The sequence below is a fragment of the Castanea sativa genome, chromosome 7 (assembly GCF_040712315.1).
Source record: "Castanea sativa cultivar Marrone di Chiusa Pesio chromosome 7, ASM4071231v1".
NCBI lineage: Eukaryota > Viridiplantae > Streptophyta > Magnoliopsida > Fagales > Fagaceae > Castanea > Castanea sativa.
The window spans coordinates 6732952-6757068 of NC_134019.1; the positions used below are offsets into that span (position 1 = coordinate 6732952).

At 32.9% G+C, this 24117-nt stretch overlaps 1 protein-coding gene across 1 annotated transcript; it reads right to left on the reverse strand.

The window, feature by feature from the left end:
• Positions 1 to 883: 883 nt before the first annotated feature.
• Positions 884 to 14451, reverse strand: LOC142643902 (cyclic nucleotide-gated ion channel 1-like; the record flags this gene model as incomplete). Its single annotated transcript, XM_075818620.1, has 6 exons — positions 884 to 1438; positions 3261 to 3536; positions 5290 to 5401; positions 7565 to 7845; positions 12388 to 12600; positions 14065 to 14451. Coding segments are annotated over 6 exons (1824 nt in total), but the record flags the coding sequence as incomplete, so codon positions are not given.
• Between the last annotated feature and the right edge of the window lie 9666 nt (positions 14452 to 24117).

A 24117-nucleotide genomic window follows, 5' to 3' on the forward strand; every position in this document is an offset into this window, starting at 1 on the left:
GTAAATGACCAGTCTAATGGTTGAAATGAACTACTGCAACTATGTTTGTGAATCAACATCTTGAACAAAGGTGAGATTGTTTTGATATTTTGGTGGAGAATCTTAAGACTAATGAAATGATGGCTAAATGATCATAAAAATAGTGAGTTTAATTGAGAAATCATGAGAAAAATATCAGCTTTCTAGCTACTAAAGGTCAAAAAACTCAATCAAGTTCTTCCAAAAATTGTTTTTACACTCTTTGAAACTTAAAAGTATTATGGAATGATTGGTAAAACTTCGCTACGGGTGTAAAAAGTGGGATCTTTTGAAGGTTGAAAGTGGGGGTATTTATAGAGTTTATTAAGCTCTAGGGTTTGGTGGGACATTCAGGCCGGCCATTTGGCCAGGCTGATTGACTAGAAGATCCCACCAAAATAGAAGTGAAGTGATTTTAGGCTTTTGTCACAAAGATGCACATGCCACAACTTTGGTGCATAAGCATCTTTGCTAAGCCATTTGCAAAAATGGGTTAGAAATGGAATTTTGGGTTAAAACTTGGGGTTTTTGTTTTTGGTCATTGAACTTCATACACAATACTAATAATTTTGCTAGTAATTTAATTTTTCATCATTAAGACCGGGGACTTTGAGTACATATAGGCCATGCAGAACAAAATGAGATTACTACGTCAGTTATAGCTTACAAACTAAAATAATTAAAAGGTGTAAACTAAGACTCTAGGCAAAATCCTTATTTGAATTTAAAAATGTTCCCCTTAACAATTTATGGTTTCACACATTACTCTTTTTCTAATTATACCATTATCATTTTCAGAATCCAAACAAGTAGCAATCGTATGACTAGAAAAACTAACTTAATACTACAAAGACATGAAAACAAACTATTGCTTTGCAACAACAGTATTGTCTGGCTTTGCTGGATTTTGAAGTTTTCTTGAACCACCACCAACGCTATTGCTATCATCCGTCTTCGGGTGATTGCGGCGCCAGATTCGTTGTACACGAGCAGCTGCCTTGGACTGCAATTGCTCTTGGCCTAATCTTGACAACTTAGAATGCCATATTTGTTTCAAGTCATGGGCCAGTAGAGCAAAGGCTTCCACTTTTGTGTGTGTTTTCAGGGTTTTTGAAGAAATAGGGAGTTTTGATAGGTTGGACATGTCGTCGGAGGTAGGTGTCAAAACCCATTCAAGAAGTTTTCCTCCAAAGTACTGACCTTTTTCAAGACGCTCAGCATGTGGAGGGCCAGATCCTTCACCATTGTTGCTTGTACAAGTCCATACAATGCCTTCTGTAATCAAGTATACTGTATCAATTGGGTCTCCCTCCCTAACCATGTAGTGGTGCTCGTTGAAGAACACTGGTTTGAAAGAGTCGCAGATTTTAAGCAATAGTGGTTCTTGCTTAGCCAATCCACTGTCTTTTATGATAGTCAGCTGATGAAGAAAAACAAATATAAGTCAAAGTACAAATGTAGTTCATAACCATATAAAGAGATGCTCAAGTTGAAAATACCATAAAACTATATATATATACATATTGACAAAATACCATAAAATTTATTAACCTTTAATTATATTACACTAGCAATATGAGCATTTAATGCATTAATTAATAAAATAAACATATGTATATTAATTTAAGAAATGATTTGAGTAATATAATTTAATTCAAATATTAATTAAAGAAACATAAGTAAATTAATTAAAGAAATTATTCTTTTAATAAATAGTTTGATAGTTATAAGTTATAACAGGGGAGAATTAATTCAAATCCTTGATGTCTTTGTTGAAAACATCAAGAGTTAAGTTACAAAACTCTTAGCAATTAAAGAGATGTTTTAAATAATTAATATCATTGATCTTAAAAAAAATAGACAAGTATTTTTTTTAAATCGCATGTGGAAACACATTATGTAACATAAAGTAATTTTTTTTAGGAACGTAACTAACTATATATCAATACCTACTATTACGGTAAATTTTTTATAAAAAAAAAAAAAAAAAACTTTATTTTAAATTTCGTAGGAATTTTGGTAATAAAATTTTAGCCAGAGTATTATTTTAAACTTCCATTTGACATAAGCACAGTGTTTAAGACCCGAGTTTTATTATATTAGCTTAAACTTGTATTATATCTATATGTATAACAGAATTCACAAGCCATAGCTACCCACTGCCGTCTATGCTGCAAGCCCACTTTGTGGATAATTGTTTGTACATAAATCTATAAATTGTTAAGAAATTGTGGATAATTGTAGATCGAGAAATCATAGAAATTATGAAAATTTATAAAGATGTTAGGGAAATTGCTGCGTATATATTTTTTTTCTTCTGGTTTTTGTACAAATAATCAAATTAAAAAATAATTTTTTTCATATATCTAATTATATCATCTTTAGTGTTTAACTATTTTTTTTGTTCTTGGGTTATTATTTACTAAAATTATTAGTTGTAGAATATTTTAATAATAAATTATTATTTGATGAAAAGTATATTCCCAAAAACATAATCGAATGCAATTTCAATCGGCATAATTATTTTTTCATAAGAGTTCAACATATTTGAAAATTATATTTCTCTAAACAATGTATTTTGCCAAAATTCATATTTGTTAGAATCGATTCTACTAGAATTTCTATTTTCCAATAGTCTGACCACACGTAGCCACGACTATTCTTATGTACACTTAATAAATTCTAAAATCTATTTATTTCACATTTTTAATTTAATTCTCAAATGATATTTTATTATTAATTAGATATTGGATCTAGTAGGATTTTATTATTAATTTTAAAAATAAGTCATTCAAACTATAAATAATACATTAAAGCTAATAAATACTTGTTTCTAATTGTTATTCATGACGATATGTAATTATATAACAAGCATATACAAATAACAAATTACATAAATTAGTTGTATTGGGTATACATGTATGTTTGTGTAAAGTCAAACATTAAATAGCAATGACAATAGTGAGTGCTTAATATAATTCGGCTTAAGATTTCGTTTTTGGGTTAAGTAATATTCCCTATATATTATATTTACTAATCAATTGAAGTCTCTTCAAAGTATTTTCTATTTCATTCTAAAAAGAAAAAAGAAAGTGTTCTCTATCTCAACAAGCTGGGATTTATTTATACTATTCTTCTTTTTTTCCCTTTTTATGTATGAAATTTAAAGTACATTTCTTAGTCATTAATTATGCATGGGAAAAAGAGTTATTTACCAAATTTATAAAGGTAATGAAACTCACATTCTTTAGTAGATCTAAGCAGATATGGCGCTTGACATCGCTTTGAAGTTCAGAAGGAAGATCAGGGATAAGGGTCTCTACATAAACGTCTTCGTCTGCTTCAAATATCTGATCTATGTGGTCATTAATCTTGCCTTTTGTTGTATAACCAAAGTCATGTTTGGATATCCATGACTTAAGGTTTTTTTGTTGCTTTTGTCGTTTACTTGACTTCATCTTCATGCGTTTCTTTTCCCACTTTTTTATTGATTTTGATGTTGTCCACTGCATGTACATCTGTCCCACTTCTACTCGTCAGTTCAACTCACCAAATCTTAACATGTATAGGCATTAAAATTAAGAGTACGAATTCAGTAAGCATGAGGTGTAAAACTCATATTTTACACCATTCAAGAAGATATTGAAACATTAGTTTTTTACTTAAAATTTAATAAATCCTACTACACATAATAACATCTCAATAAATTCATAGTTAAGTTGGATTTTTCAAATCGGTATTAGAATTAATTGAGTGTGTTCTTTAATACGTAATATGATGATGTGGCATGTTGAAATTAAAAGGGTAAAACTTAGGCTTTACACCACATTCTTGTAAAATTTAATTTCTAAAATTAATAATAGCAGTTTACATTTTACAATTATACGTCTCATTGTTCAACTTCAACAAACAACTTCATTGGGTAATTCAACAAAACAAAAAAAATGTTACCCTGAAATTACATATGTAGTGCACTAGTACATTTCCAAAAAAGGAAAAAAAAAAAAAAAAAAAAAAGGAAAATAAGATATAGAGAGGAGGTTTAGGTTTCAAATCCTCTACCAAAGGTTAGAATTTATTGACTTAACAATTTTCTGAAGGAGAAAAAGTTGGGGGTTTATTTATGAAAGTATGGGGTTTCATGGGTCTCATTTAAAACGACAGGGCTAATGAAAAAACTATAAGTCTTGTTGTGTTTTCCCTAGAAAGAAAATACTAACTTGTGGAATATGTGAAAACGTTCACTAGAATATGCACACACAAAAACCTCCCCCCACCAAAAAATAAAATAAAAAACTAACCGATCTAGTTTCTAATGCAGAAAACATAACAAGAAATTCTAAATATGGTTCCTAAGGGTGTTTTTGACATTTTAGGTAGGCAGTTTTCTACAAATACACAAAAGTGACCAAAATGACCTAAGGAACCTATGACATCGTAATGTGGATATCATAACGTAAAGTCTCACATACACGGGACACCATGGTTCACCTTGGTGCACCATAAGCGGAATGCTGTTGTTGCATGTTAAACGTGTAAAATGTGGAACTCTGCAAGATTTCTACTTTGAAATTAAGATGAAACTTTGCCGAATTTTCGTTGCGAAAATTTCTTCTTGACTCTTTACAACCAAGGGTGATATGCTCAATAAATTGAACCCTTACCCTCACCAAGAAATGGGCCACATTTCTTCTAATCTAGTTAGTGAAATAGACACCTAGTTATATTAGGTTAGAATGGGATTTCGAGTACATCCTGACGCTAACATATTGATAAACCTTGGTTTCTTAAAACGTTGCCTGTTTGCATCATTTTTGATGTAAACATATCATGATGGAACACTTACCTTGAAAACTAGAAGTTAATTTTATTTATTTATTTTCTACTTATTGGTCAACAAGAGTCAGTAAAAAAGGATGGGCATAATGGGATGTCTAACAATTTTCTTATGCATAATCGAATTTCCAAACTCATGTTTTTCGTTCAAGAATTTATTATTAATAATAATAATGATGTGTCATACTTCCTAGTTCCTATCTACAAATCACTCTCTCTTTCTCTGTCTTCTTCATTATGTGCATCTACATCTAGTGTATAACAAATTTCTCTCGCATAAACATGAATCTTGTCGATGGGTCCATATATGAAGCTTATTTTTATGTGAGAGGAAAATGTAATATATTGGATGTACTAAATAATTTCACATATAACTAGGAGACTTAAAAATTTTCGGAAAGAAAAGAATAGAAGAGAAAAGAATTGGGTACTCACCTGCAAATTTCCCAAGAAATATAGAAATAGTATCATGCCAAAGATGGAAATACAAAGTGCAAAGCAATTTTCCCATATATGGTTACTTGTTTGGAGGTTTTGACCAAGGGAACTGCAAAAATGGAACAACTATAATGTATGATAATTAATGTTAAAAATTTATAACAACGACAATGAATAAAATAAGACTACAATTTTTTTTGGGGAAATGTATAATTCAATCCTCTTACATTAATGAGAAAATTTCTCAATGAAAAGAAAAATGAATAGAAAGAAACCATAATCACATGCCTAAAAGAAGAAAACAAAAATTGAAGACTAATATTGAACTCGAATTCTATTTCTTTTTTTTGAATAGAAGGCAAAACACTCCCTTGAAATTTGCGATATTTGGATTTTACACTTTAAAGTTTCAGAATTTTGATTTTGCCCCTAAACGTTCTATGTTGTTTGGATTGTTAACCCTCCATCACTTTTTTTGCTAATGTGTCTGTTAAGTGCCATATTAGCTTATGACATGTATTAGTCGTCCCAATTAAATTGTGACATGGGGATTATTTATTACAGGTAATAAAATAACTTTAAAAAACTTTAAAATAATTAAAATAAATCCTAAAATCTAATTAAATAAAATAATTAGATTAATTTTTTTTCTTTTGAATATAATTTCGGAAGAACAGTATGAATGTGTTCTTCCCCAAAGAATCAAAAGTCCTCAAGAGTGCAACACCGAATTTGATGAAGACTAGTGACTAGGTTTGGCATCAAAACAAATCCGACCCTTACGATCGATATGAACAGAAACAACAATGATAAAACCAATAATGAAAGGCTCCGTCGACCCATTCCACTCTGTTGGCTCTTTCTTTCTCTATTATAACCACAACTCCACAAACAAGGTCCACTCCCATCAAAGAATCAGAGAGGCGAAATGGCGAAATACCACTTATTTTTGAAATGTTTAGCAAAATAGCATTTTTTCCAAACTATCTAGCAAAATAACTCCCTTTTGGAATTCGATAGTTTGAAAATCGAGTTCTATGTAGAACTCAATATTACCAATATTGAATTCCACGTGTGTTTTGCCATGGTGGTAGGTGCTGATGTGGCTTTTCTGAATAAAAATTACCGTGTGAAACTTGATATTAGAAAAATCGTATTTTGTACAATTTTTTTTTTTTTTTTCAAGTTGAACTATTGAGTTCTTTGCAAATTATATTTTTAAAAATAAAGTGGAACTCTGTTGAGTTCCAGTACAACTAAACTTAGAAGCAAAAGATTATGTGAGAGAAGAGTACTTGCATATGCTACTTTTGTGAGATAAGAGTACAAGTCAGAAAGCATAAAAAAAAAAGAAAAAAAAAAAGGGATACAATAATGTAGGGCTAGGAAAATTGAAACTGATTTATTGTGGAAATCAAGGAAAACATGCACAGTACATTAACAGCAAAAGAGACTATGTTTTTCTCTTTCCCACTTTCTTATACAATCTGCCACACAAAGGCATACATATAGAGCAAAAGTTCATTCATAGTTGTATAAGGCACAACTTCATTTATAGTTGAATATTTTTGTTATTCTACCCCCTCGCCTTGTACAATTTATAATTTTTTTTATATGATTTTGTGTTGTCCTAGGAAATCCACAGAAGGGTTGTTGTTTTAAGGATTTATTTTGTGTTTTTAGGTGGTTATATTGCAAATTTTGAATGACTATCAGGAAAATAGTTCTTAAATCACTTTTGTGACATTAAGATAAAAATATCATTCTTATGCTCCATTCTTAGGTTCTTTTACATATTACATTTTAAGTGCAAACGAATAAGTTTGCTTTGTTTGATTTGATATTCTTACTGAAAGATAACTTATAATTGTTTTTTTTATACAGTGATTGGATAATTTATTCTGGAGCCTAGTAGAGATATAATGGATATAGATACAGTGATACACTCTCATTTGAAAATGTAGATTATAGATTCTAGTTATTGAGTGTAAAAACCAAATAATCCAAATTCAATTAGATTCTAAATTAGATTTCAATTAGAATCCAATTTTTTACCACGTGTCTAAGTTTCTAATTTTTGTAGCAAGTAAATTATTAAGTATAAAAACTAAAGAGTCTAAAACTATTTAAATTTTAAATCATATACATACATACATACATATATATATATATATATATATATATATATATTAGTCCTAATATGTGCAACTATCAAATTTAAGAATATATCTAAATAGATTAATAAGGAATATAATATAGCATATGTGCATACCTCAAATTTCGCATGCCCCACCAGAAACTGTAAAATAGTTTTTGTGGAAAATCTGTGGATTCTAAGACACCAGATTGAAGGGCTTCAAGAAATATTCCAAAGTTAAATGACGTTGTATTTTCGGTCTTTATAGGGCAAATATCATCTATAAAAGAGAGATTTCCAAAATTTCGATCACAGTTAAATGAATTTCCAACACATTCAGTATGATTTTGACATGCTATGTGCCAACAAGCCGCTAGTTGTTGAGAAGAGAAGACATACCAAGAGGCTCCCAATACCTAAAAGACCATAAAATTATTAAACATTGTGAATAAATTCTATAGATGTCCAAACCAAATAATATTAATTGTTGCTGGAGACTTAAACCCCGGCCCTTGCCTTCCACACCCCACAAGTACTTATATTTGTGGAGTGACCATCGTACTAAGAGTGTGCGGTGGTAAAAAAATAATAATAATAATAATAATATAGAGAAATAGAGAATTATGTAGAGATGAAACTTCTAATTAATATCTTTGAAAGATTTTAAGATATGTATTAGAAATAAATCATTCTCAATCAACGAAAGTAGATGTTCTAAAAAATCAGGACCGGTGGAAAAATACTTAGGATATTATGCAGGATCATCTACTATTGTTGGATAAGGTGCTTATTTTGCACAGATTAGGCACGAAGGCATCCTAAGCATTTTGCTAAGACATTCTATTTGAACGTGACATGCAAATAACTCATGGGTTTGAACTAGAAAGTAGCAAAGAAAAATAAAACATGTTCATAGAGTGAGAACAAAATATTATACATGATTTGGAAAGATCCTTGCGTCTAAGGAGTGCAAGATCAAATGAGTTTCACTCACTAAGGATATAGATGTTGGGAAGATAAATACCTTGGAGAGCTTCTTTAACTAATTAATATAACATATAAAGCCACACATTAACTCAAAAGGCTAAGCCCAATGGATATATACTCAATTATATTATAATTTTTTGATACAAGATAGAAATTCTACTCTAATCTAATCTAAGTATATATGTATTTGAAGCTCTCTTTTATAAACTTAAACTCTGGCCCTTGCCCCCCACACTCCACACCATATACTCCACAAACACTTTTTTTTTTTTTTGGATAAGTAAAAAGGATATATATTGAAGAACACTACCTTATGCAGAAAAACATAAGGCAGAGAGAAAAGATGAAGGAAGAAAAAGGAAAAAAAAAATACTAATTACAAAAGAGAGTGCTAAGGAACATAGGGATAGAGTCATTAGAGGTGAGTCCCAAAGCTTTAGACCAACCAAATAGAGAGCCATTGAAAGAGGCCAAAAGTTGATCATCCGTACTTTCCATATCCTCAAACATCCTCCAATTTCGCTCCCTCTAAATGCACCACATTAGGCACAAAGGAACTAAATTCCAAATACTAGACGAGTGTTTTCCAAGTCAATTTCACCACCCAAAGAGAATATCCGCAACCGTTCTTGGCAAGACCCAAGAAATCCCAAAATTTCTAAACACCAAACTCCACAACCTATAAGCCTTACTACAATGAAGTAGCAGATGATCCACCGTCTCCCCATTACAACGGCACATAATGCACCAGTCAACAAAAACCATCCCTCTAACCCTCAAATTATCACTTGTAAGGATCTTATCCCATACAACAGTCCACACAAAGAATAAGACACGTCGAGGAGCCTTAACCTTCCACACACCTTTCCAGGGAAAAATAATGGGCAAAGGTCTTCTTAACTTATTATAAAACGATCGGATATCAAAATCCTTATTCTTTGTCAACTTCCATCGTATACTATCTCCATTCTTAGTGGGAGTTAGATTTGAACCCAAGGTGCGGAGAAAATCATCCACACCACCTATTTCTCAATCATTTGGTCTTCAAATAAAATGAACATCCCAACTTCTCTGTTCCTCTATCCCCAACCGTTCAAGAGAAGAGGCCACAGATGCCTCTTTATTGGAGGCAATCCCTTACACACTTGGAAAAGTCGATTGAAGTGGAGAATCCCCATACCATTGATTTGTCCAAAGCTTATCTCTATTTCCCACCCCTACCTCAAACCAAAGATTTTTGCTAAATTCCTCCCAACCCATTCGAATACTTCTCCTCAAGCCACACCCATGTACCCTTCTTACTAGCTTAGATGTCCATCCCCCCATTCTTCCCCAAACTTTAGAGCAACAACCCTTCTCCACAACCTTGTCTCCTCAATCCCAAACCGCCATAACCACTTTCCTAGTAAGGCTTTATTAAAAGTAGTTAATTTTCTTACTCCTAATCCACCATTTTCCAAGGGTGCACACACCTTGTCCCATCCCACCAAATGTGTCTTGGAATTCTCCCCCAAGAAATCCCTTTGCAACCTCTCAATGTTATTGGAAACATGCGTAGGAATGGTAAAAAGAGATAAATAATATGTAGGAAGACTAGATAATGTGCTTTTAAGCAACGTTAGTCTTCCGCCTTTTGACAGATACATCTTTTTCCATCCAGCCAACTTACGCTCAATTTTCTCCAAAATAGGATTCCAAACAACAAGGGACTTGTGTGATGCCCCCAATGGCATACCAAGATAGGTCATAGGCAAAGACCTAATCCGGCAACCCAAAATCTCTGCCAAAACATGGACATTAGGAACCTCCCCAATGGGAACCCTCTCACTCTTTAGCGTATTAACCTTTAAACCTGTCACTGCCTGAAAACAAAGAAGAAGCATCCGGACATGTAGAATCTGCTCCTCATCTACATCACAAAACAAAATCGTATCATCTGCAAACAAAAGATGCGAGACACATACCCCTCCACCCCGTCTACGATCCACTCTAAAACCTCAAAACAAACCAACCCCTTCAGCTCTTTTCATCATCTTACTGAAGACCTCCATCATAACTAGAAACAACATGGGAGATAGAGGGTCTCTTTGTAACAGACCCCTCGAACTCCCAAAAAAATCTGCTGGAGACCCATTAAACAGGACAGAGAATTGGACTGTGGATATGTAAGTGCGGATCCACCTACACCACCTCACCCAAATCCCATTCTCTTCAACAAATCTAGGAGAGCCTCCCAGTTCACATGATCATAGGCTTTCTCAATATCTAATTTACAAATAACCCTCAGAATCTTACTCTTCACCCTGCTATCAACACATTCATTAGCAATAAAAACTGAATCAAGTATTTGTCTACTACCCACAAAACTGTTTTGATACTCAGATATCAGTTGATCCAAAACCTCTCTCAGGCGGTTTGCCAAGACCTTTGCCAAAATCTTGTAAACACTCCCCACCAAGCTAATAGGTCTAAAGTCTCAAATGTTGGAGGCATCATTCTTCTTAGGAATTAAGGCTATGAAAGTTGCATTGAGGGATTTTTCAAACTTACTGTATTGATAAAACTCGTCAAACACAGCTAAAACATCTCTTTCCACAACCCCCCAACAATGGTGATAGAAGGCCATAAAGACACCATCAGGACCTAGAGCTTTATCTCCTTCCAACTCTTTGACAACTCGAAGAACCTCCTCCTTTTCAAACCTCCGTTCCAGCCTATCCCTTTCCAACCCCTCTATCTGATTAAACTCCAAACCTTCCACAAAAAGCCTCCACTCCTCAGTCTCCTTGTACAAGTTTTTATAAAACTGTATAGCTTGGTTTGCCATCTCAGATTCGTTCTCATAAATAACCCCATTCACCTCCAACATACTAATATGATTAAACCTTCTCCGAGAATTGGTCACCTTGTGGAAGAATTTGGTATTGTTGTCTTCTTCCTTAATGCAAAGCATCTGCGACTTCTATCTCCACGAGACTTCTTCCAAAGAGAGAAGATTCTGAATTTGAGATCTCAACACAGCCCTCTCACCTATCTCGACTTCCGAAAGGCCATACTCCCCTTCCTTAGCATCCAATAAATTCAAGGCCTCCAACAATGCTCTTTTCTGACGCTCTACATTTCCAAACTCCTTACTATTTCACTGAATAACATATTCCTTCAAAGCCTTCCGTTTCTTGGCAAGTACAAAACTAGGAGTACTTGAGAAGGAATAATGATTCCACCAAGACTAAACCCTATCTTTGAACCCATCCGTCCCCACAAATACTTAATACTTGTGGAGTGACCATAGCACCAAGGGTGCGTGGTGGTTCAATTATGCTATATTGAATATTCATTATTCTCATTATTATTTAATGTGGAATTTCAGTCACACTAGTAACCCAACAACAAGACCTCTCACTGTAGAGAACTTTGTGTTCTATTACATTTTTAGAATTGGGTAAAACATATGTACAATTCCTTTTTCTATTTTCGAGTGGAAAAGAAGCCGTTGTAGGATGTGGGTGTGGGTTAGGGCTTTGTTTGGTTTGGGGAAGACCAATTCGAAATGGGTTTGATTTTGGTCTTCCCCAGGTCATGTGTTTTCTAATATGTCATGTGTACTTTTTTAACATAAAAACATTGTCAATCAATTGAAAATTGTCATGTCATTGTTCCAATAACTAAACAGGCAATGAGACTAACGACACATAATGAAAGGAACAATAGCACTCATCCTTAAACTTTAAGGACTAATAGTACTCATTTAAAACTTCAGAAGCTTAAAGTTCTTATTTGGTAAATTTCAGGGACAAACAACATATTTTGGCCTTAATAGAATGAAATCTTTGGAATCTATAACGATTCTTTTGTATGTTGCTTCATTTGAAATCTAATTTCTTATCAAAGTCAACAAAACATTGATAAAACATCAAAACTTGACAATATTATGTTTAATGATTACGAAGTTACTCCTTAACCAAACTTACATGACCAGCAAGGATGTATAGTATCAAATTCAATGACGCTTGGACCAGTATGAATCTATCAAACTTCTTGTCATTTCTTGTTAGTTTCTTCCAGGATAGGTGGATTTGAGATACCCTTGGCACATATTGGAAAAGAACAAAAGTGTTCAAGAGTTTCACTTTATTTGAAGTTTTCGTGCCTCTCATTTCTGAAAAAATAGTCGGAATTACCACCTGCACAAAAGATTAAAAGAAATTTCGTGTTAAGTGGAAAAAAATCCGTGTGTAGTACAATGGTAATTTAAAGAAAATAGTGGTAATGGGTGTCTAGGAGTTACTTTATATCTTTTTTTGTTGCAAACCTACTTTTGACAATTTTTTGGTTATAAAATCAAATATTATACTTGACTTTCTCTTAATATAAAAATAAAATAAATGTTACATGTTTTTTACTTCATTATATGTGCAATATTATGTTAACTAGAAAACTAATTAATGTTGCCAAATAAAAAAAAGAAGTTTATACATACAAAATGTTGGGGAGACTTCAAAATTCCAATTCTCCAATTGAGGGGTTAATATATATATATATATATATATATATATATATATATATATATATATATATATATAAAAGAACACTATAAGCTATTAAGCGTATGGGTTTGGACTTAATTATATTATATTAACTACTCTGATCTTATCATTGTTATTTAATATAAAACTTCACTCACACGTTTATACTCAACACAAAATTTTGAAACTACTCATCTTTAGCCACATAGTATTATGTTCTATACTATATCCAACTTTCCTCTAGAGTATTGCCAATTTTTTTTTTTTTTCAAAAAAGAAAAAAACCAAATGAATCATTAGATGGAGCAAGACAATAGCATGCACAAAATCTAAAATTCTATCGTTAGAGCATTAGCATCAGTATGTGCCAAATCTTTCTCTTTCCCCGTTCTCTTTCTCTATCAAATTATTGCTCTCTTCAAATCTGAAAAAAATCTCTCTACCAAGCTTCCATGGCTCAATACACTCACACTCTCTCTCTCTCATGGCGGCGGCAAGCTTGAGTTTTGGGTTGATTTGTATTTTGCCAAATGGGTTTTCTGTTGTGTTTTATTTTGAGTTGATTTTAAGTTAGGTTTGAGATGATTTTCATTAATTTTGGGTTGATTATGTTTGGATTAAATTGATGTTGTAATGGGTTGGTTGTGGTGGTGGTGGTGGTTGGTTAGTTGTGATGGTCGGCTGCTGCTGCTTCTTCTTCTTCTTGGCATTGAAGAGTGGGTGAGAGAGAGTCTGACAAGGCAAGGGAGAGGAGAGAGAAAAAATACATAAAATAATAGATAGAAGAGCTATAGTAACTGTGCATATATGCACGGTTATTATAGTAATTGTGCATAAATGCACAATTTTACATCCATTGATGTGGGTTTTTTTTTCTCAAAATGTGTAAAATGAGCAATTTTTTCTATTTTGCAAGACTTTATACATACTGATGCTAATGCTTTTTTTTTTTTTTTTTTGGGATAAATAACGTAAGAATATTTTAGCATGAACTGATGCTAATGCTCTTAAAGTTCTAAACAACAAAGTTTCTCAACAAAAAAAAAAGTCCTAAACAGCAACAAGATTTAAGCAACAATTAGCAACAAAATTTAAGTAACAATAAGCTAAGGCCTCCCTTACCTGTGGGATGGGAAGAATAGCTAGAATGTCGAATATTAAGCGTGGCCACAAATACTTCTTAGCTATTTTCCTAGCATTTGTATTTAACTCAGGTTTTCCACTTTTCAGAAGCTTTTTGTCTATAAAACCAGTGCGAAATTGCAATATAATATGCACTAGATAAATGAAATCGAAGAAGGATCGCAAAACTAGAGCTGTGATCCACAATCTATTGTCGAACCAAATGCACTTCTTGTCTTGAATGATCACAGGAAGGTAAAAGAACAAGGGATCCAGTGCTACTGCAGTCACGCATGACAACACAAATACTACATTCCACCCTTGAAGGAATTTCTCTCTTGGGTCAAGAATATATGTCTTCGATGTTGTTGTTGCTGTTGTTGCTGCTGCTGCTTCTTGCACTGCATCTCCTCCACCATTCTTGGGTAATTGCCACTCGATGTCATGATTATTGCTGATTATATCATAGCAAACATAAAATCAGTTATTGACTCTTATCCTATGTAGGGTGCGAGTAAAACACAAAACATACAACCATTAGAACTACGAAGTATTACACTCACAAAATAATGTCATTCAAACATCAAATTATAAACTTTTTCCTGAATAGGAAAGTTTATTATCTGATGTTTGGCCACTGAAGAAATAGAGGAAATCAAAGGGAAATGTAAATTTGGATTAGTGTTGATTTTTGTGCTGATGTGGCTTATTGTAGCGCCAAAATGGGTGACATGACAGGAGAACAATTGACAATGATTAACTGGGAGACATGTTAGGGCCTATTTTGTACTTTGAGACTAATAATAGAGATGGACCATTTTGAATACGGAACCAAACTTTAAGGGCCAAAATGAAACTTTTAAAACATCAAGGACCAAAATAAAAAGAATCTCACACATTAGAGTATTTACATCAAAGGAGCTAAACATTTTAGTAACTCAAAAACTTAGGGCCCGTTTGGTTTAGTAGTATCTCATTTTTCATAATTCAGTTTTCAAAATCTATAACTCAAACTCAAAACTCATAACTCAGTTCTCAAACCTCACTTTCACTCAAAAATTACAAAACACATATTTGGACTCATAACTCAGTTTCATTACTATACAACTTTTCTCCAAAACCGTGGACCCCACACACTGATAGAACCCATGCTACTGTTGCTACCCGCGTCCCATTAACAAAAAAAAAAAATCTTCCTCCTTAACTTTACACCTTTCATTTCTCTGACTCTCCCTCTTTCCTATCAATTTTTTTTGTATCTCTTTCTCTGTCTCTCCCCTCTTCACTCTATTTTGATTTTTTTCCCACTCTTCTCTGTTTCTTTCTCAACTTTCTCTGCCTATCCCCTCTTCAATTTGTATTTGATTTTTTTTTTCTCTTTTCTGTTTCTTTCTCGGCTATTTTTGGTTGGTTTGAACCGGTGGTTATTGGGTTTAAAGTAGTGGGTTGTTTTAGTGGTGGGTTCGGATTGGTGTCGGTGGGTTGATCGGGTTTTTGGGGCTGGGTTACAGTGGAGATCGAGTTTGAGATGGGTCAGTGTTTGGAGATCGGGTTATGGGTCAGCGTTTGGTCAGCACGGCTTGAATCGGTTGATTTTGGTGTTTCGGTGGTGTGGATCGGCATTCGGTTTTGTGGGTTGATTTTGGTGTTTTGGTGGTGTGGATCGGAGATCGAAGATCGAAGATTGGAGGTTGAAGATCGAAGATCGACGTGGAGCTTTTCGGCGTGTGAGTGACCAGTGGGAGAAGAACAAAAAAGAAAGAACAGAAAGAAGAAGAGATAAAGAAGAAGAGAGAAAACTGAGTTATGAATATTTCTGGTGAACTAACGGGACAACACAGCAGCTCCGGGTCCCACAGAGTCCGAATTTTTACCATCTTGCCACTGAGTTATGTAACTTAGAAACTGAAAACACCAATTTGGTGTTTTCGGTTTTCATCACTCAAACTCAAAAATTTTGAGTTTGAGTGATGAAAACAAGATTAGGAAATCAAGCCAAACACTCAAAATTATGTAGGTCCCACATTTTTTGATAACTCAGTTATGAGTTTCCACTCATATGACTCAAAACACCCCTAATCCAAATAGGGCCTTAATTTTTCTATTTTACCAGCTCACTTTACAAATTATCTAATATCAATTATTTTATTTTAGCATTCAACACATTAAAATAATATAAAAAAAACAATAAAATAATATATCCAACTCAATAAATAACCGCCATAACCACCACCACCACAGCCACCCATAACAACTACCGCACATCCACAACCACAACCACAGCCACCTCCACCCACAGCTGCGACACCCAACTATCACAATCCCTCCAAATCAAAAAGCCCACCACCAAAATCAAATCACAAACCTACCAAAACCCAGCCACACTTGCCGGAACCCATCCACACTTGCCAAACCCCATCCACATTTACCGAACCATTGCGAGACCCACAAACTGAGCTACCCACACTGTCACCGATCTTAAACTACACGACATGCCCACATTGTCACTGATCTCAGCCGTCTTGATTTTGAGTTAGAGGAGTTCGTGTGCGTTTCAGAATTTTTTTTTTAGCGGAAAAGTTTGACTTTTCTTGTGAACAGTGCACATCGTGCACTGTTTACGGACCCACAAATTTCACTTTTTAACAACTTTTTTATTAAAAATGGGTCTCACGGTACTATTCACATATTAAAAAATTATTTTACTACAGTGTTTTCCAGTTTTCAGTTTTCAGTTTTCAATTTTAGCTACATCCAAACGGACCCTTAAGCAAGAGAGGAGAGAGAAAAAAAAAAAGAAAAAAAAAAGAAAGGGAGAGACATGGAGATGTTGAAGAGAAAAAGAAAGGCAAGAGAGGAGGACGAGAAGAAGAGAGAGACAGGAGAGAGAAAAAAAAAAAGAAAAAAAAGAGAAGAAATGGAGACACGGAGAGAGAATGAAAAAAAAAAAATTATAACTTTAGAGCTATAGCAAAGTGTAAAAGATAGCAGTTTACTATAACTTGGTTATTAAAATTTTTAGTTTTAACACAATTGATGTAGTTTTTTTGTTTGGTTGCTAAAATAACTTTTAAGCAATGTTAGAACCATCATGTGAATGCTCTTATAGGCCAAAATATAAATTTTGAAATGTTAACCCTAAATATTAAGGGCCAAAAATATATTAAATGAGAGAGAGAGAGAGAGAGAGAGAGAGAGAGAGAGAGTTTGTGTGTGTGTGTGTGTGTGTTAAATTAAATTATGTCAAGAGCAAAAGAAACTAACCTTGAACCGTTACCTTTTGGATGCGGAAGGTAACTCATAACTAAAGTTTATCAATGATTAATTAATTTGCAAGGATTTATAGTATTTTGAATAGATATTAAAGACAATAGATGAAGTAAAAAAAAAAATGATGTCAAGAGCTAAGGAAACTAACCTTATACCATTCCCTCGCTGATGTGAACGAGAATTCATAACTAAAGCTTATCAAGGAAACGATGTCCAAAATAAAGAATCAGCCTTTAAACTATGTGTAGGCCCAGCCAACTTAAACAGGAAAATCTGAATTAATCTTGATCCCTGGAGAAATGGGAAACAAATTAGACAAATAAGGCAAATTTTTTTTTCTTTTTCTTTTTCTAATGTTTTTTTGCTCGAGAGAAGCAAAAGATTTTCACCAAATGGTATTACTAGCGTGTGAAGTGTGAGAAGGTCGAGCAATGCATAAAGTGGCAGAAGTTGGCTTTGTAATGGGATTTTAAGAGTGCTCAGAGGCAGACACAAGCAATAATAAGCAGAAGCAAATCCTGGCTTCTAATAGTCAATCCCTCAAGTCTTCTGATGTTGTCTACTACTAGCGTGTGAAGTGTGAGAGCCATTCACAATGGTCAATAGTCTTCTAATGTTGTCCTATTTCAGCAAGTCATTGTTTTTTTTTTTTTTTTTTTAATAATATTATTATTATTATTATTTTTTATATAAATAAAAGAAGATCCGGTCAACTCCATCTGCTCAGACTAGTAGTGTGGACCTTGGTCCATGGACAGGGGTCTAGTCCTTTAGCATTGACTTCTTCTCTAACCAATAAGAACTCAATTTTAAACCGTGTTTTACAGCTTGATTTAACTCACCCTCCAAAGCAGGCCAACTTGAATGTATTTTTGCAAGATTGCAACTTTATTTTATTTTATTGTTTTTCATTACATTGGTAGGCACTAGGCAGTAGCAAGTACGAGTCAATTGTTTTTTTTTTTTTTTTTTTATTTATTTATGAAATTGGTTATAAAGTACCGCAACCTAATTCAACAACTTTTAATTTGATTAATTTTAAAATCCTAAACTATTTCACAGTTTGTTGTTGCTACAACTTTAATGAGGTAAATTATGAGTAATTATAAAATAAATCTACAAAATTAATAAAAATATTTTATAAATTTTTTATATGGGAGCATTTTTTTATAAAAAATAAATCTTATTTTCATTAGATAATTATGTAGCTAATGGCAATATTTCAATAGAATTAGTGAAAGCAAAGCCAGGCTCAAGCATATATAAGTAGGTGATGCAATATCCTAAGCCCCCAAATAAAATAAGGTCCCTAATTTTAACTAATACAATATAATATTTTTTATTTTAATTTAGAAAAAAAAAATTAAGTCCTTTTATTGGTCAACAAAATGCATCAAAAAGGCCTCAATGTATCCCAAAATATAGAAAATTAAAAAGGAAAAAAAAAATTAGTCAAAATTCGACTAACAAATTCAAAGGAGACAAATTCATTAACTCATTCTTGAAATCCACTAATATCAAATTTAATACTTGAAAAATTCGCTAATAATACAACGTAAATATTTTGAAATATGCTAAAATAGAGATTACAAATCTCTAAAAAAAAAGAAAAGACAAAAAAAAAAAAAAAAATCTCTCTCTCAGGCTTATACCCATATTGCTATGCAATCAGGAAATCTCCACTAACAAAGGATGAAACAATTAAGATTTCTAGAAGTTTATTCACAGATGAAATTGATAGGTCAAAACATTTCTTCATCCCTCTATTCTCTGAGTAAAAATAAAATACTCAGAAATCACACTAAAGCATCACATAAATGAACTTCATCACAAAAAAGTGGTTCAATTCTTTTCCCATTTACCTAAAGTAAACTACCATTGTTTCTTGGATTGGGTATAGGATAGGAGGCCTATACATATCCACTATCATAGCATAGTTGGTGTGTCAGTGAATGCTGAATTACTTTATATGGTCACTTACACTTTCTCAAGTAGTAGTTTTTTTAAGCTTTCATTATACTTATAACTCCTCACAAACCCGTGGGTTCCAGTTAGCTTAACTGGTAAAATCTCTGATGGTTGTATAAGAGATCTGGGGTTCAATCTCCGCCTACACAAAAAACTGATTGGTGTCTTGGTCTGATAATAAAGAGCTATCATCAGAAGTAGACGCCATAGGTTGAAACTCTCTCTCAAAAAAAAAAAAAAAAAAAAAAAAAAAAAAAAAAATCCTCACAAACCCAACGAAACAACTTAACCAAGCTATAAATTGAGCGCCTAGTGTAGAATACTCCTACAACCCATAATACATCACTTGGGTGGAGAGCACTTGCCATCTTTATTGTTAAAATAGCTATCTAAAAAGCTTGATCTCAAAGTCTTGAATAAAGTTTCTACATTGACATTAATATTCTAGAACAATCAACAATTTATATACTGTACTTCGACGTTCTAAAGCATTCTAAACATCATTATTTTTTTTTTTTTTTGAGAGTAAACATCATTAATTATTAGTTTAACAGATTTAACCAGAGCAACAAAAGATATTAATTCAGTCCCCTAAATTAAAACATCATGCTCCTCCCCTTCTTGGCACAAAACTAATCAAGACTCTAAAGAATTAAAATTTTCACTTTTAATAAGTAAATTTTGAAATGTCAAGGTTTGGGTAATGTGCTTCATACGCTTATCTTTACACACAATCTTGCTCAGTTTCTCTCAAATCTAGGAGAGGTATCATATTTACAACCAAAAAAAAAAAAAAAAAAGCCTAGTTCATGTCAAATTACTGTAACTTAAAGTATTTTCTAAATGATATATATATATATATGGCAAAACTTAAGTACAGTATTTAAGTGTTTTTTCTTAAATTCTCCTCTTTAAATTCAGTCATATAGCTATTTAACTAAAAATACACTTTCATTTCACGAGAAAAAAACCACATAACTAAATTTTAAAAAAATGACCTAAGAAACAACATCTAAGGTACTATAAGTTTTGTCCATATATATATATATAGAGAGAGAGAGAGAGAGAGAGAGTTACCTCAAGATCAAGGCAGCGGTAGAACTGCAGGTCACGGGCATCAACAACCACTACAAGCTGAAAAGAACAAAATGAAATCAGTATTAACCTAAACTAAATCATATGATTTAAGACGAAGGAAACAATGTGTTCCAACAAAAGAAATGCAAAAAAAATATAGGGAATGCTTGATATGTGTGCAAGGAATACTAACATGAGACTTTAAAAGGGAAATCTAACAGGATTTCATAATTATGGTAGATTGCATGTATCAACATTACAAGTGAATAAAAATTGCTATCAGCCCAGTAAGGTCAATGCTCAAAAAAGATAGCTCATTAAATATGATCACAAACTAAAACTTAAAGAAAACATACTATGACCACAAGGTCCACAAACTAAAACTTCAAGAAAACATACTCCAAAAATGCATTAAAGCAGTTATTGCCAAATATAATCACCAAATGCCTACAAGAATCTTAAGTGAAATAAAACAAGTCTTACAATTACAGGCGATGACACCTAATCTACAATATTTACGCATGTTTGTTAAATTAATTGTATGATAAGTAGAATTCTAGCATGTTTATAAAAAAATTACTGCCTGTATAACAATGCTGAAGGCAAACAAACATCTCGGGTGAACAAGAGTAAGAAAAGAATCAAAATCATATGCCTTAGCCTATGAGATATTTTTATGCAAGCAATAATTTCCTAAAATAACGGAGGTTTAGAAATATCATTACAATTACACTCCTAAATAAATGTCAAAACAATAAAATATCGTCATTCCTAATAGTTTATTAAGTCAATTTAAGAATGAAATATTCCTGTTAACATCTTGTATTAAATTTTGACATCCCAATCGTTAAGAAAGCAGCAGTGTTTAAAGCCAATTAGAAGTCCCATTTGATTATATGATAATAGTAGGTAAACCCAAAACTGATTTGTGATGTATGAAATTTTCCTATCTTTCCAGGATACTTCTACAGCCATTTAATAGACTAAGAAGATATCGCCAGACAAATGCAATAATTTTTTTCAATTGGTCTCTTTGTAAATTCTCTCTGTTTTAATACAAAAAATATTTAATAGCTATAAAAAGAACGTAAGTAAACAAGGCCAAACATGAAACCAACAAACGGCATGAGCACTCAAAAACCCCAAGCTATAAACCATTTTGAAAAAGGAAAAAAAAAAAAATATATATATATATATATATATATATAGAAAATAAAAAAATAAAAAGCAAAACTAACCAGGTAGATTGAAGCCAGTTTCCTACCCCTACATGACATCTTGTTATCAAGGGTACTTCAAAGCAGTGGAGTCAATCTCGTACCGTACCGGCCGGTATGGCCGGAATATTTCGTACCGGCGCCTGAGACGGTACATAAATGTGTTTGTTTCGTACCGGTTTAAATACCGGCAATACCGGGTCGTTCCGGTCATACCGGGAAACAAATCGGATTTCGGCCGGAAACTTCATACCGGACCGAAATAACAACAAAAAAAAAAAGAGGGAGAGGAAGAAGAAATCCAAAAAAACAAAAACAAAAATAGGTTTTTTGAAAACACAAAAACACTTTTTTATTTTGGTTTTTACAAAACAACACAATGGCACTCTCAAACACAGCCACCCTCTCAGCCAAAATCTTGTACAGCAACACCCACGCGTTCTCACACCAGCAACAACAACCCAGTTTCACTCTTGTCCCCACCGCCAACAGCAAGCCACGTTGCCTGTAGCATCTCATTTGTCGATCTTCTCTTCAGCTCCTGCTGCTGCTGCTGCTGCTTCTTCTTTGTCTGCTCAGAGTACAGACGTTTCTTCCCATTTCTTTTCTTTAGTTTTGGAAGCAGTTTCTTCTCCTTTTTGCCTTTAATGTTTCTTTTTATTTTAACCTTTAAGTTTTGGTTGTTTTGTGTGCTTGACAAGTGACAAGTCACTGAACCCACGTGAACATCAATCAAAAATTCAAACTCTACCTTCTTCTTTTTTTTTTTTTTCTTTTTTTTTTTTTTAATATAACATTTTAACCATTTATACGGTTCTGCCCACACATCAGAATACTACCAGTAAAAGTACAGTGACTAAGACTACTTATTTGAGGCTTATTTTAGTATTTTAATACATCAATATCAATTTTTTCTATTTATTTATTAGTATCAATATCAATTGTAATATAAATATTATATATATATATATATATATTTTTTTTTTTTTGCCAAGAATACTATATATTATATATTACTAGTATAATGAATTAACATTTTAGCTAAAGTTTAAATTATTAAATAAGATATGAATTGATAATTTTAAATATTATAAACAAATTATATGGGCCTTGATTAATGGATATACAACTAATATATATATATATTTAATACTTAGCAATAAATCCGAAACGGTACACCGGTATTGACCGGTATCCGAAATATATCGTACCGGTAGCCAAACCGGTACAGCCTCCGGTACGGTATTGACTTCCTTGCTTCAAAGCCATCCATATCCCATATATGGGGCAGTGTCATAGTATACAATTGTTTACTAAAGCGACAGCCTTTACAAAGTTACTAATCTAATCTTACATGGTTTTTAATTGAGTAAATCCCTTCCGGCTTCATCATTATCTAGAGTTCCAATTTTCATGCCAATTTACAGAATTACTCCTTCAGATGTCTAGTACTTGCCATAACAATTTCAGAGTCAAAGAATAAAGCCATTAATTATTAAAATTCATACAAGCCAACATACTCAAATCTGCCTTAACAGAATTTCAGTCAACTTAGAAATTGCACCATTATTTCTATATTCATCCAATTGCTATGAGACCAATTCCATTACAAAAATGTGTATTAGCTTTCATAAGAACTGCCCCTAGCTTCCAAATTCACGGAATAGGATTTAATCGAACATTTTCATGTTGAGAACACAAAATTTGTCATAGTGGCTGATTTAACACACTTACACAAAATCATAAAATAATATTATATTGTCTTATACACTCATTAGACATGTCAAACAACACTTATAAACACACATTTCACCATTAGACATGAGTGGGATTTTTATACACTCATTAGACATGTCAAACAGCACTTATAAACACTCATTTCACCATTTATAACAAAATGAATTATAACAAGAAATCCAGCAGGAATTTAGTAATCAAAGTCTAAACAATAAACACACTAAGAATTTTGTTTTTGGCAGTTTCACCATGACTGTGAGGTGATGCGGGAGATGTAAGAAAAACAATAGTCCAAGGTGCAGGCAGTTACTTGGCAGTAACTGCCATTGATAGTTATTTTTGTGTATTTGACCCTTATGTTGTTGGGGGTGTTAACAGCAAATGGTGTAATTGGCTCTGTGAGAATTCTGTGTATTTCTCCAATCTTTGTAAGGTTTTCCTTTGTCTTGAGAGTGAGTAGTAAAGGTTAGGGTTTTTCCTACAAACATAATGTGTGTTGTGAGCTTGTGTTCCTAATAATCTATTCTAAGTGTTCTTGCAATGTGTGTGTGTGGTGTTGGCTAACACTAAGTCAGGGACTTAAGGCCATCACAGACATAAAATTAAGAGAAAAATTAACCCTATAATAATTGGTATCAAATAATGGCTGTAATGTTTTTGGACACCAAGGTAAGGGTGAATGTCTTGGAAACCGTTCTTGCAGAGAGGGAACAACTATCAGTTTGTGACAGATTTGAGGTAGAAACTTTGGTGGTTAGGAATGAACTTACTAAACAGAGGAATG